The sequence below is a fragment of the Anarrhichthys ocellatus genome, unplaced genomic scaffold (genome assembly GCF_004355925.1).
Source record: "Anarrhichthys ocellatus isolate YVR2014 unplaced genomic scaffold, GSC_Weel_1.0 scaffold13, whole genome shotgun sequence".
In the NCBI taxonomy this organism is placed as follows: domain Eukaryota; kingdom Metazoa; phylum Chordata; class Actinopteri; order Perciformes; family Anarhichadidae; genus Anarrhichthys; species Anarrhichthys ocellatus.
In genome coordinates this window covers 1,235,026-1,246,586 of record NW_022280043.1, presented here as the reverse complement: position 1 = coordinate 1,246,586, position 11,561 = coordinate 1,235,026, and the positions used below count along the sequence as shown (strand labels likewise).

Below are 11,561 nucleotides of genomic sequence, written 5' to 3'. Positions count from 1 at the left end.
GTGTGTTGTTAACGCGCTGTAACAGTGGTGAGCACGAGTTCACCAGCAGCTGTAGAGTGACATCTCGTGGTTGAGTACCTACATTCTTTGACTTGTTGTGAAACATCAAGGTTTCCTGGCACCGACTCATAAACGTCCTGGCCTTCACTCTCTCCAGTCATTTTGTTTCCCAGCTATTTTCTCTTATTTATATCTACACATATATCTCTTATCTTAACTACATAATTGTCTAAATAGTTTGCCCCTCAGCCTCTTCACGAGGCCTGTTTAAGGAGGAACAGCGTCATGACCTTGGGCTTAATGACTCATCCAGCACAGGAGTCCTTCCGCTGCAGCATCCTGCAGGTCGTGCTGACGGTAATGATGATCCTTACAACTCTGAGTGACATTCAGTGGAGTGTATTTAGACTGACAGGTGTTTTCTAGACCAAGTCAAGCTGTTTCTATGAGAGAAAACGATATAAACGGTGCCAAAACCTCTACTGAAACGTGTTGATTATAGAAATCAGCAAAAAAAACATGTATGATTTCAGGTATGAGTGGATTTAATGTGCTGCATTAATAAGGTAAATGGCTAATGCAAAAGGTTAAAGCAAAACAATGCTTACAAACACATGCGTTTCAAGGTTGCATGGACATTAAATAAATATGCATCAATATAATTAAAGATGAAAATCACAGTATATACGAGTCAGTGGGGGAAAACTATTCAGGATGTATATAGCTGTAGCAGATCTCCATAGCAAAGAAAAACTTTAAAAACACAGCAGTAAGCAGGCCATACAACAGAGACACTTGAAAATACATTGTACTAGTTGCAGAGATAGTTTAAGCTATTTAAAATCATGTTTGGGTTTGATTTGTAAAAATACAGCAGCCACTGTTCATACAAAAATATACAATTTCATGTGTTAGCTATCGGTTGAGTGCCATCCACTGGTGGCCAAATAAATTACAACAAAAAGACAGTGAGATTAGAAAATGTGCATCCATCTATGGTGTCCGAGTTCTGTATTATTTACAAGCAGTTTCGCAAAAATATTATTCTTAAAATACAGATGTTGTCACTCTTGCTAATAGATTAAACCCCTGAATCACATTTTACATTGATTATATGTGACGAACACACTTTGGACCATATTCGGTCAGAGAAATTACATAATAAAAGAAACAACACCGGAAAAGACAACTATTTGGTGTGAAGTATATTGCCGAGATGTCCTGAGTTAGTCCGAGCACCCAGAGTTTGAAGTCATTCTAAATGTTTACAGTACGTAAAAGATTTTTTTTCCCAATGCAGACATTTCAGTTCAGTGGCATCTCCGTGCAGAGTACCACCCATAAATTACAAGTCACCAGAAGTGAAAAGGAAAGAGGAATCATTACAGGTTGTACAGCAAATAACTTCGAGCTATACAGTTTTTAAAAAGTTATTTTTTTTTTTGGCCCAAGGTTAGCTAAACTCAGAGAATTAACACGCCATGGCTCAGTTGAAGGAGCTTGTAATGCTTCATCCACCTGGACCCCACAGTTCCTGGACGGTCTAACCCTTCACAGCTCCCCACGGCTGCAGGGTGGCTTGAGGCAGAATGAACTGAGGAGATGGCTGCGGCAAGATGTAGTAGCCAAATACCTGATGGAGCGGAGGTGGAGGCGGCGGAGGCGCGCACACTGCATTGAGAAACACTGGAGCGCCCTTCTTGTACTGAGGCCAAACTGGTGCCTGGTGGTAGAAGTACTGGAGGCTGGCAGGGAGCTACGGATTGGAAGGAGCACAAGCGATTAGAAGGGATGGTGGAGAGTTTCCAGCATGCGTGTGAAACACACTTTGTCCATATGGGAGGAATCAGTGGACCTTTCCTTTCGACAACATGCAATACTGAAAATGTGTCAAATGGACATGAGCTCATATCTGTAGTAATAAGCTTACGACTGACACACAAAATAGACATAAATTCAGAACGTTAAGGGTATGTTGAATGATTCAGTACTAGATTGTCAATTCACTGTAGTTGTGTATAAAACATTTCATCGCACAATAGGTCTAAAATAGTTGAATGGTTTTTGGACAACAATGAAGCTCTATGGCACGGACGAACTGTATCCGGCTTTGCATCTTTTTTTTATTTCAGTGGGATTTTTCTTGATAGTGAGAAAAATATAGATTATCACCTGCCTTATCCCTTAATTGTGAGCTACCAACAGATGGTCCAAAAACTGATCAAATTTACCATATTTCTGATGTATTTAATCATATTTGGTCCTTCCCCGGGCCGCTTCCGAATCCTGGGAACCATCGCTATCGTGTAGGTGTCGCCTTCTGCTGCATCCTTCTTGATGACCTCCTTCCCTTCTTTTTTTTGCTCTCCCGCCATCTCGCCATCTTTTGCCTCCTCCTCTGTGTCACTCGACGCAGTGGAACTACAATCCGAAGAGGTAGCAGAGTGGTAATCGGATGTGTCCAGATTTACCAAGCCCACCGAGGAGTCCGCCTGTTTTCCCTGAACACCTTCCTCTTCGAAACAGGCTACTCTGAATGGCCGGCCGTTCTCTGCAGATCTGTGAAGAGGGAGTAGATTATTTAAAAAAAAAAAACAACACATTTTTACTTCCCACATTTTATGCATCATGACGATGATTCATCAGGAGAAATGCCTCTTCGTTGTTTAAGTGTGTCTGTGTGTCAGTCGGTCTCTCTATGCCTCAGCAGGCCAGCCAGTGACTCACCTTGCACACACCTCCAGTGGGTCGATCCACAGTGTGATCTCACGTGGAAAGCAGAGTTCACTGGGTGTGAGCTCACTCTCCTCACATGCCTTCAGGATCACATCATCACAGGGCACTCCGTTATTTATACGGATACATCTGTGAAGGAGTCAATGTTAAAGATTCTGTGTTTTCTTGTGGATCTGCTCCCCTGTAATACAGTGTTCTCAGCTTATAATAAGAACGTAATTCTATCTTTGCAGAGGCAAAAAACATATACATTCAGGGACAATTGTGTAATTACCTGTATGCCTGGCCTTTGCTGGGACAGTCAGGGTACCAGTGGTCATCATATTTGTTGCATAAAAGTTTCTGTAGCTTCTCGGCAAACAATTCTGCTTTGGATTCACTGAGCTTGCCACGTGCTACAGCAAGGCTTTTGAGGAAGTTCACTCCAGCCTCCACCTCTCTTTTCATGGTGACTGCAGGAACAGAAGATTCAAAAATGATGAGGTTGCAAAGAAATGTGTCTGTACGTGAGTATGAGGCTTTGTAATAAGTAGTGAGGGGGCAGGAACTTCAGTTGCAGTGGTAACAGCGCACTCCTGCGTGGTTGCCCCCGAGCCTGTTTTTATTACCCCCAGAGAACCTCTGTGTGAAGTGGGTGTAAAAGAGTGCCTGGCATTTCACAGCTATGGACATGGCTCTGTGTTGACAAAAGGCTCGACTTTGTATATGCAAACAAGATGCAAACTAGCGCTGCTTTGTCAACATGAAGTATTTTATTTGAATGCAAATCCAATGAGCTCACTGTGCTGTTTGTCCTCTGATAGCGTGTCTGTTTGGGTTGGGTGCCAATGTCAGCCTGACCAGAGCGAAGAGTGTGCTCTACAAAGGCCAAGGCAATTCAAACTGTGCAGCCGCACCGGAGCAGCGTGGCAACATCCTGCCGATGACAAGAAAGTCGTGCCTTGAACTTTGAGGTGCAGAGAGTAATTTGTTATTGTGGCTTGAAACACACCACTGTTGCTTCAGCCTTTATAATATGGTGTGAGAGAAAATTATTATTTGCCCTGGTGAAAGTAGCCACAGCCTCCACTTAGGCGTAGTGATGAGCCTGTGACACAACAAACACAAGCAGTAGTAACATAAGTCCCTAACAAATATGTTTTGCTATGATCCTCAAATGTTATAGATGTTCCAGTCAGTTATTAGTCTGCAGGGTGAACAGGGTCATATAGCATGTATTCTTCAGGCTGTTGTTGTTGCAGCTTCTCTACTTTATATAACTCTGTGTTTGCTGTCAATCACTCAGCAACTAAATATGTTCATTCAATAGTCTCCACCAGCAAAAGGTTATTCATTTTACAACGTGCTGACCTGCAGACACTTTGTCTGACAATCACACACACAAACACAGGTTTTTCTAGTAGGTTTTCAAGTTTCAGATTTCTGCTGCAACTTTCAAGAATGTTAACCTTGTTGGTCCAAGCAGCCTTGTACTTGTAGTCATAGTTTGTTTGAATGTCGCGTTAAAGAGGCCTCAGGCATTTAAAACAGATACGGTGTTTAGGCGGACAGAGTGCCGAGTAGTCGTCTCAAAGTGTTTGAGGGGTTTAGAGCAGTGATTCTCAACTGGTGGGTCGCGACCCAAAAGGGGGTCGCGGGCCTTTGACTGACAAAAAAAAAAAAAAGATTTTATTTTGAAGGGCATTTTTTATGCAGCGGAATTATTCCAGCATTTACGGCGCTTTTTCAGCGGTGCAGGAAAAACACCGACCAATGCGTTGTGAATCACATCAGGTGATGCAGCTCATCCAATCAAATATTCTGACGAGTTTCCTGACTTGAGTGAGATGTACACACACCCTGACACAGGGGGGAGAGACAAGGTTATAGAGAGCAGAGCAGGACTGTTGACTTGTGAAAGTCAAATCATAGGATGATTTCCAAAAGAGAAAATTGGCCAGAGAGACCAGAGTCATATAGGTGAATTCTTCCAACACTAAATTCTCTTTTTAGAAGATGAGAAAAATATAATATTGTGGCCTTTTCACTTCACCCTGAATGAACTGAATTTAAAGCTGCAGGGCATTTCAGTGAAATTAATTTTTCGAAAATTAATTTCGTTACGAAATTTATTTTTTAATCCAGCCGTTATTTTATTTGAAATGAGAAGAACATTTATTCATTTATTCTATGCATTATTTATAATCCATCCAGTTACATTTGGAAAATGAGAATAATATTTGATGTGTACTTTCTTTATTTGATTTGGCAGTTGTTTACTACACAGATACGTTACTACTACATATATAATTTGGGTAGTGGGTCGCGGCTTGTCATTAAGGGGTGATGGTGGGTCCCGCAGCCAGACCAGTTGAGAACCACTGGTTTAGAGGACGTTCAAGCTCAAAACGTTTGCACTGAATATGGCTCTTCTTGCCGATACAATTTTATAAAATAGTGAAAATGACACAATTTCTTAAACCGAAGTTTAAAATATCAAACCAGCTTGTTTCGTCCAAACAGTAAAATAAAAAAAGATACTCCACTGCCACAGAGGACTAACAAATACAGTAAATATTTGAGTGTTCATTGCAACATCCCACATTTCACTACTGATTCACTATATTGTGTTCTATTAAAGACGACCAATATGAGTCATGCTTTCAACTCGCTTGTGTCACACCAAATTAATGATGCATGTTTCTAGATACTTGAGGAACTTAATAACATCCGCTGATGGTGTTTGACTTCTTCTCTGATTACTTCACCTATGCGTGTCAACTGTTTGATATAATCAGAGATTCAGTGATGCCCTTAAAAAAAAAAAAAAAAAAAAAAGAAGTTCCCAGCCATGACGAGCAGTCTGCCCACCATGTTTACTGTGCGTCTGTTTACTGAACAGTGACCTGCTGCCGCTATCACAGACTCTGCTGATAGGGTTTTGATTTTACGTGTGAAGACAACAACTTGACCCGTTTGCGTGAGTCAAGTCAATATTATTTGTAAAGCCCATTATCACAAATCTGACTGAAGGGGCTTTACAATATGTACTGTACACTCTATCCTTTGACCCTCGCTGTGGATAAGGAGAATAAAGTGGTAGAACCCTGACATGCAACAGACTTGGTCCAAGATACACAAACATAACCGCGCCTTGCTGATAATATACAAACTGTGTGTTTAGATGTTTGATTGAGGGCCTTTCTTTTGTCACTCGGCAGCATTGTTGCTGTGCTCAGTGTGTGTTTAGCGTACCATAACGTCATATTGGTTATGTTTATTAGGCTTGACAGCATGTCACATTGACAGCCTGTTGAAAATTGAGACTTGCAGGTGCAGATGTTTCACCTTTTAGCATTGTTTCGTCTGTATTGACTTTGAGTGACGACAAAACTTGTTCTTGCCTCTGCGTGAAACAAAGGAGACTAAACAAAGCAGTGAAGGCACAACTCTGTGTGATCCAAGGAGGGGACACACTTTGTGTGCGTGTGTGTGTGTGTGTGTGTGTGTGACACGTGTGTCTGCTCATGGATGGCCATTACGTCCAGAAAAAGGAGAAAAACAAAAATCAAACGCCAGATAATGTATTCTCTGTTTCTTTCTGCTGCGATAAAGGAAACTTCCTGCTACATGCTGGAAATAACGCTTTTGGGGTTTCTGACAGCGCGGAAACCCCCCGAGTGGAAATCAGTAGAAACACCCCGACGGGTATAATTTCGGTAGAGAAGGTTGCCTACATTATCCAGTTACTCTAAATGTATAAGATAATATAGCATTGAAGCATATCTATTTAAAACGTCCTAATTTGAAATGGTAAGAATATCATAACCCTAGATAGAAAAAATTTAGAAAAAGTAGAAAAAAGTAGGGAACAAACCCGTAATAAGGAGTAAAACCCAAAATGAATCATTAAAAATACACCGAGCGAGGCATGAAATACTTAAAATGATAACTGACGTCGAAGTCGTTGTTAACAATGCAACAAACACGACAGCGACAAGTTATTTAAAATAGGTTACAATCACAGCAAATTACGTTTTCCAATTAAACAATAAACATCAAAGTTATTAAACATAGTGGTACTCACGATAATAAGTGTTCACAGTCTGAGAATACTCTGCAGTCGTTGAGCGTCCTCGTCTCCTTGTCTCGTCTCGTGGCTGTCTGTGCTGGTGTGTTGGCGTTATTATGGTCAGCAGCACATGTTGCTTCCTTGTTCTCGGCTCAGCTCGCGATGCTGCTGCAACGGAGACGTAACATTTTACCGTCAGTATGACTCACTTCCTCTACTCGGAGCCGTGAGCAAGCACTGACTGGCTCCCCCCCCCCCCCCGCGAGAGCGACTCTCCGCCCGACCCAAATATGGGCAGTCAAGGTAAACAGCTGAGTTGGTTTCTTTTGTTCATCCCTCCAAATCACAGTGATAATTTCACTATCCTATGATGGCATCTGGTGTAAGATAATACTCGTGTTTATCCTTTATTGTTGCTCTCTGAGGCTCTTGTCAAAGGGTTGACTGTGTGGCAATAGTGAGATCTGTATGTCCCTTTTTTCAACTTGCTAAGGCACCCTTTATTAAAGATGTATATGTTGTAACTAATTCCTCTACTAAAGGTTGGTAGATTATTTACCGATGCCTTATATATCAGTTTTTTTACATAACATTTTTGTTTGTCAGGGTGTGAAAAACAGAAATAAAAACAAAAGTCAGATAAAAGCAGTCGAAGTCTATTATATTAAAAACTCTTATATCAGCAAAAGTATCTTAGTATTGTCACCAAAAAGTGCTTGAAGGATAAAAATAAAAGGTACTCATTGTGGAGCAGAAAAAACGTTCTGTGTAACTGTATTGTTACTGATGCATTAATATAAGCTGCATTTAAATTTATTATAGTCATAAATAATAAAGAAATGGTCATAGATTTTTATTTTTCAAAACATCTGCACACCCATTAACAAAGCTGCGAAGGCGTGGAGTAAAAGTAGACTCCAATATTTTACTCTGAAATGTAGTGGAGTAGAAGTATTAAGAAGCAGAAAAGGAAAGTACTCAAGGAAAGTACCTCAAACTCACGTAAAAATAGTATTGATGGGTTTCCCTGATGACCTAAAGAGTCCTAATAAGGACAATGCTTTTTCTTTCAAAACCTGGCAAACCAAAAGCTTGCAAAAATGATAACCACGCGAATAAAGCCATTGCTTCAATATTTTTTTTATGGGGGCCTTATTAGAAAGTGGTCCCCTCATTAGGCCTATATCTGTTACTACCTTAAATAAAAGCTTCAATAACACAATTTAAAAGTACTCCATTACAAGTAAACGTCCTGCATTTTACTTATAGGTCTAAGTAAAGTCTTATCAGGAATATGTACTTAGAGTAAAAGTACTCAGTGTGCCGAGTGTTGTATTCATTATATATATTATGTTGTTAAATTATAATTATTTGAATGTAGCCAGTTTAATTGGAGCTATTTTTATCTACTTTAAATACCATTTGCTTGTTTATTTTGGTACTAATTTGGTCATTTGAGGCAAGTCGGGCAAAGCCCCAACTCTTGGCAGCAGACGAAAGGATGGTTTTAGTGGTACTCAGTAGCCTAGTTTACAAATTGATATAATTCTGGATCAATGTATTGTAATACTTACTGTCATTTATGATTATGTTACAATTAAAGTTCAGTGGCTGGATATAAAATTGTGTTTTAATTGCGCTTCCTGTAGTGGCCGCTAGGTGGAGATAACACCACGCCCTGGCTGCACAATGCCAAGTGCCCCGAGTGTGGGAAAACCACAATGCGCATGCCCAAAGTCTTAGCTAATTAAAGCAGATTGCACAAACGTCTGCGAGTTTGCTTCATCGTTTGCTTGTAGCTGGTTGAAGTTAGCACTTGCGGTCACTGTGAACGATGTGGCTTGTCTTCTACAGCACACATTTAAAAGGTAAGTGCCCAGTCGGATAATCACGTGTTGAACTGAGAGGGAAATGTGAAATAGTGCATTAGGTTATGGCAAATTGTAAAATATCTACATTTTTCTGGTTTTGCATTGAGCAAACTAATTGTTAACCATTGGACTCTACCAATTACTGAGGGAGACAAGTGGCTCTTTAGCAGCTAAATGCTTTGCTATGTTTACCGCCTAAAGTTAACTAAATATTATATTGTAACACATTTTGGAAGATGACCATAGTTGGTATAGTAGATCATTATTTATGTAATATTTAAAACAAAGTAATCTGTAGGCCGACCTATTGCTGACAGAAAAATGTGATTTAGTGTTACTGTAATAAGTAATATTTCAATGTTTCCCTGCAAAACAACGTTTGTACAGTAAAAATATAAACGTCAAGTCAAAACTAGACGACAGCATAAATCCCACCACCAGTTTTCCTTACACTCGTGTAGGTTAACTTTTATGTTGTCTTCCATTTTGGGTTTTGCGGTTAAAAAGTGACACCGTGATTGTAAAGGGTTACTGGTTTAACACTTCTCCTAATGTATTAAATGTGTTTTTGGATAAATGCAGTTCTTCTGTTTCACAATGAATTGACATCATTGTGATCCTGTTTGGATTTATCTGGGCTTATTTTCAAATGATTGTATCATAAACTGTAGTCCTGTTTTACACACCTGGTGTTCTTTTGGTCACACTGAGTCTGCATCCTTAGGATCAGTAAAACATCCATAAATGCCAGCATTTCATAGCAACACACCGCTCTAAATAACACAGTACATGCTCATATCATATTAACAAGTAGTTGTTTTTTCTCTAAAAGGTCCTGCTGTAATGTTGTAATTTACTTTTTAGCACTTGTGGATTAAGTATTAGGATATTTTACTTAAATAAATGCAGAAATACTGCAATTTGATAAATAGCCTACTAAATTACAGGTATAAAAATATCCCCCAATCAAATTTAAGTATGGAAGGATAAACTATAAACTGTACTTAAAATAGCATCAAAAGTACTCACAGAATGGCCCCTTTTTAGAGTGTTAAATTATTATATTATTTGCTAATATGCCCATGTGTTAGCATCATTTAAATGTTTCAGCTGATAGGGTTTAAAATTACAAAATGCATAACTAATTGTTGCGTAATTTGCAACTAAAGCTGTGAAATACAGTGAATTTAAAAATGCTATATTATAAATTACTATATTTCCCTCTTAAATGAAGAGAAACATTAAGTGTCATAAAATAAGTAAAGTACATGAACCTCAACATACAGTGCCTCAGTAGATGTGTTTCTCTCTGCGACCACTAGAGGACATGCTGGTTTCTTTTCTCAAATGTCTTCCAGTTATAAGTGGTGGTTGCAGGTTTCCAACCTTTAGAAACGGAAAGCTTTAGCAGCTAAAGCCTACTGCACTTCCTCTCTTTCTCAGTCTTCACTGCTACAGCATCAACTCTCTTTCAACATAACCTACTAACCTACATATCCTTCTCGCTGTTTACCATTTACAGACATATTTCCACGTAAACACTGTACTTAATCATCCAGTCCATTTGCATCCAAAAAAGTCATATTCCATGTATGTGCACATTTACTTGGCCAATGAAGATGATTCAGATTTCTCCATGAATTCCTGCATGTTTCCGATCTCTAATACCTAGTTATCGCTCCCTATCATTATTCATTTTTATGTCCTTTAGTCAAATCTCAGGCTCAAATTGGAAATATTGTGTTTCTGTAGGACCTTTTTGTGAATGCCATGCCCAATTTCTTTCCATCCTCGCTATCATTTACTCATCCTCACTCGGCTTCTTCGTCCATTTTAGATTTGAGTTCTTCTTTCTTTCTTCCTCCCTGCAGTTAGTGTTGTGTGTAAGCGCAGGTACACCGAGGACACTGCGTCAGCTCTATGTAGGGTTTTCTTCTATGCTGGATCACATTCCTTGTCCCGGATGCCAACTCAAGAGTAAATTATTGCTACGAGTGTGTACAAAGAGGGACAGAAATAGATGGATGGAGAGAAAGAGACATCACTTGGATGAGAGAGGTAGAAAGTGTTAAAGAGTGGGTGTCTTTGATATTGATTAGCATTGTTTTGACGACATATGGAAATTAATAGCTCTCGCTCTCGCGCTCTCTCTCGCTCTCTCTCTCTCTTGCTCTTGTTGACCTCCTTCCCACTCCATCTCCTTGAGCCGAACCTCCGTAGGCATTTCATGTTAACTATAAGACTGATTGCATTACAGCGTCTTTAAACAAGCAATTCATTTTCTCAAAGAGTCGCAGGTCATTCGGCTTCTTTCTCTCTTTCTAATCCTGATGTAGCTTCTGCACAACTTTCTCCAACTGAAAACTATTGATGTTCCCTGTCAGGTTGTCATTTGTGCTCCTCAAACACTGGCCAGTATTTCAGTTTTGAGAAGCCAAACCGTGATACTTCATACAAACAGACGGGTTTTTTTTTTTCATGTTCAAGACTCTCACAAGTGTCAGGATTTAGTAGATAAGTATTGGAAATGAAACCACTTGACCTCGAAATGTGATCGTTCTTTTTCAGGAGCAGCTTCTCTCTGAACGCGTCTGGCGGTATCAATGAAGCCCACACGCATACACCACATGCATGCTTTGCCTTTAAAAACCGTATTGATTTCTCTCTTTTGCAGGGAGCTTAATGCGATCGATCGGCCGGGCCCTTTCAAGATCAGCGCCAGTATAAGCATCTCTTTCCCCTAACACACATGCTGCCTCTTTCCCCTCAGGTACCGACTGTCCTTGGGCTGGGGGAGAGGGAGGGAGAGAGGGAGAGAGGGAGAGGGAGAGGGAGAGAGAGAGAGGGAGAGAGAGAGAGAGAGAGAGAGAGAGAGAGAGAGAGAGAGAGAGAGAGAGAGAGAG

General features: G+C 40.1%; 2 protein-coding genes across 2 annotated transcripts in view; one reads left to right on the top strand and one right to left on the bottom strand.

Moving 5' to 3' along the window:
- Window positions 1–524: 524 nt before the first annotated feature.
- On the bottom strand, window positions 525–6,949 carry LOC116386422 (maternal B9.15 protein). The gene is made up of 5 exons (XM_031852603.1): window positions 6,803–6,949; window positions 3,011–3,188; window positions 2,728–2,865; window positions 2,232–2,559; window positions 525–1,756 (listed from the first exon to the last, which is right to left on the bottom strand). The coding sequence occupies exons 2-5, from the start codon at window positions 3,181–3,183 to the stop codon at window positions 1,544–1,546; spliced, it is 852 nt and encodes a 283-aa protein (XP_031708463.1). The 5' UTR covers window positions 3,184–3,188; window positions 6,803–6,949; the 3' UTR covers window positions 525–1,543.
- Window positions 6,950–8,617: 1,668 nt separating this feature from the next.
- Window positions 8,618–11,561, top strand: part of spaca6 (sperm acrosome associated 6) — a 49,181-nt gene continuing 46,237 nt past the window's right edge. Inside the window, exon 1 of the mRNA XM_031852586.1 lies at window positions 8,618–8,655. The gene's annotated coding sequence lies outside the window, so the exon portion shown is untranslated. The remainder of the gene's footprint in view (window positions 8,656–11,561) is intronic.